Source organism: Anopheles darlingi, chromosome 2, assembly GCF_943734745.1.
Source record: "Anopheles darlingi chromosome 2, idAnoDarlMG_H_01, whole genome shotgun sequence".
NCBI lineage: Eukaryota > Metazoa > Arthropoda > Insecta > Diptera > Culicidae > Anopheles > Anopheles darlingi.
This window is the reverse complement of record NC_064874.1, coordinates 37459403-37461902: the sequence shown is the minus strand read 5'-3', so window position 1 is coordinate 37461902 and position 2500 is coordinate 37459403. Positions and strand designations below refer to the sequence as shown.

At 46.7% G+C, this 2500-nt stretch overlaps 2 protein-coding genes across 2 annotated transcripts in view; both read left to right on the top strand.

Annotated features, from left to right (window-relative positions):
• Positions 1-2500, top strand: part of LOC125948523 (uncharacterized) — a 345242-nt gene that overhangs the window by 34528 nt on the left and 308214 nt on the right. The gene's annotated exons all lie outside the window — the stretch shown is intronic.
• Positions 1-2500, top strand: part of LOC125948653 (uncharacterized) — a 4708-nt gene that overhangs the window by 2047 nt on the left and 161 nt on the right. Inside the window, exons 5-6 of the mRNA XM_049674919.1 lie at positions 1-1525; positions 1716-2500. The exon at positions 1-1525 is cut by the window's left edge and continues 545 nt beyond it; the exon at positions 1716-2500 is cut by the window's right edge and continues 161 nt beyond it. Of these exons, the coding sequence (XP_049530876.1) occupies positions 1-1525; positions 1716-1921 (1731 nt within the window). The 3' untranslated portion in view covers positions 1922-2500. The remainder of the gene's footprint in view (positions 1526-1715) is intronic.

The window sequence follows — 2500 nt, the reverse complement described above, 5'->3', positions numbered from 1 at the left end:
CAATCGTTTATGGGCTCGAACCGTTTGCTCGTGCTGCTGGCCGATGAGATGATCGTACACTTACCGGAATTGTGCGTGAGGGTAGGCAATCTCACAGACGAGATTACGAGCGAAGACATTTACGATCGGTTCAGTATGGTCGATAGGGTTAAGTACGTTTTCCGACCGATGCTGGAGGAAGCGATCGTATGTTTCATTGATGCCCGGCGCCATGAAAAAGCTTTGAAAGTAATGTGCATTGGCAGGTTTTGTGTAACTGTGCGCCCTCTCCATACGATAGCGAATGATCTGGCTGTACCGAGGAATCCTGTACCAGGTACTCACGGTGCGCTAGCATTGCCTGCATACGGTGAAACCGTTCCCATCATGGGGGGCGGAATGGGTCCTATGCCTGCGGTAGTAAATCCGATGCTCTTGTCAGGCCCAGGCACACCATTGCCCGTGCCAGCACCTTTGCCCATGGCACCGCGTATGCCATTGCAGATGGCCAATATAGGCCTTCCAATGCAAATGGGGGGCGGACCGGTCATGGTAACTCCCCTGATGCGTGGTCTCATGCAACAAGTGGAAGCCGCCTTGCTAAAATCGAACAATTTCAAACTCATACCAATGATGGAACAGTACAATGTGGTACACGGTATCATCTGTCAGTGTCTACAGTTTCCACCGTTTCTGAAACTTAATCGGGACGACAAGATTCGATACCTGATAAGTGGGCAAAACGATTTCCAACACGTTGGCATCTTCACGCTGCTCACCTATCCGGAGCAGCTGGAGATGCTACGCGTCATTGAGGAATACTATGCCAAAGTCACCAACTGCTGGCCACTAACATCAGTATCGACACCGGATCCGGCGTCATCAACCTTGAAGGAGGTTGCTCTAACGGCGGAACCGGATCCAGTTCCGGTTCCGGCTCCGGCTCCGACTGCGGACACGATTCCGAACTCAACGGCAGATCCGGAACCGGCTCCGTTAAATCCGACCAACTCCCCACTGGCAACGACGAACCATAGCTGGGTTGCGGACGAGCAGAACAGCAAGCAGGAGGCGAAAGAGTCAGGACCCATTGAAGTAGCGGACTCAGACGATGACATACCACCGGCACCGTCTCCTCCGCCGATATCGTCCCTCTCACACTGCAAAATGAGCAAACACGGAATTTTTAGCGGCATGGAAGGCTATGACGAACTGGATATACCGTTTATGAGGAAAAAAATGTCCGAAACTGAGCGTCTGGCTATTCGCCGGTCGATGATCACCGTTGACAATATACCACCGGACATGACGAGAGGCGATATTAAAGTTTTGTTTAGTAATGCCGGAAAAGTTAGGTATCTACAAGTAAGCCAGCCGGATAATCCAAAGGAGAGCAGGTCCGCCATCATTAAGTTCCAAAACTTAAACCAGGCCACCAGAGCACTGGAAGTTAACCTCACGGAGCTCCGGGGCCTCTTACTTAAGGTACGACGATACAAAGAGCCATACACTCCGGGATTCCCTATAAGCGTCACTTGCTCGGACAGTAAGTTTTAGATTTCTAACAATATACCTACTAGCGTAAGTTACTAGCCCTTATAATTCGTAGTCCCTATCGTTTGCACTAAATTATAACAAAGACCGTGCTGCCGAATGGCAAATTGCAGATTGAGTAGCGGTAGCAATTAGTGATAGTCGGTTAAACCGGTTTCTTTAATTTCTTTCTTTCATCATAGTGAGACTCTTTTCGGAATACTTCATCTACGAGACCTTTAAAACCTGCGGAGCAGTTCAAAATGTCTGGACGACCACGATTGATGGAGTGAAGACGTGCATCGTGGACTTCCGAGACAAGGAGTCAGTACCGATTGCACTGAAAATCACCTATCTACATAGTGGTGGCCGATGTCGTGCTAGTGTGTATCGAGTAGGTAAGAGTTAGTGTTGTAGATTGTAAGTTATCAACCAGTGTACCACGCAGTGTACCAAGCTGTGCTCTGCGCAGTGCTGTAGAAAAGACAAGCAATGGTTAATGTCGTGTAGTTCCGGAACACGCACTATGCTTGAAACGGCGAAGATATGAATGATGCTTCAACTCAATTCCTCTACGTTGTTAGAAGGAATTAAAACATCGAAATTGAAATGATGTAGCATATGAGCAAGGAAGTTCTGATTCTGATCGTAAACTTAAAGCATTTAAGTTTAAGTTGTACGTGCATTACGATAAATCTTAATAAAACAGAGCTTTTAATACGAGTGATACGAGTAACAACTATTTTAATCGTGTGGAATTCGTGTCGACTCGCGAGTGCAAATAATTCGGTGCAAATAACACATCATCCATCCGGCCCAATTGGTAAGTACCCTTGTTTATACGCTACTAAACATAGTGTAAAGAATTTGAAAATTGAATAAACGTGATCCAGGCTAACACTGATCAACTATATTTAGTGTGGCAGCAGTGAGGGATATTACGATTGTCATGATTTAGAAGTGAAGTATAACTAGCAAGTAACATTTG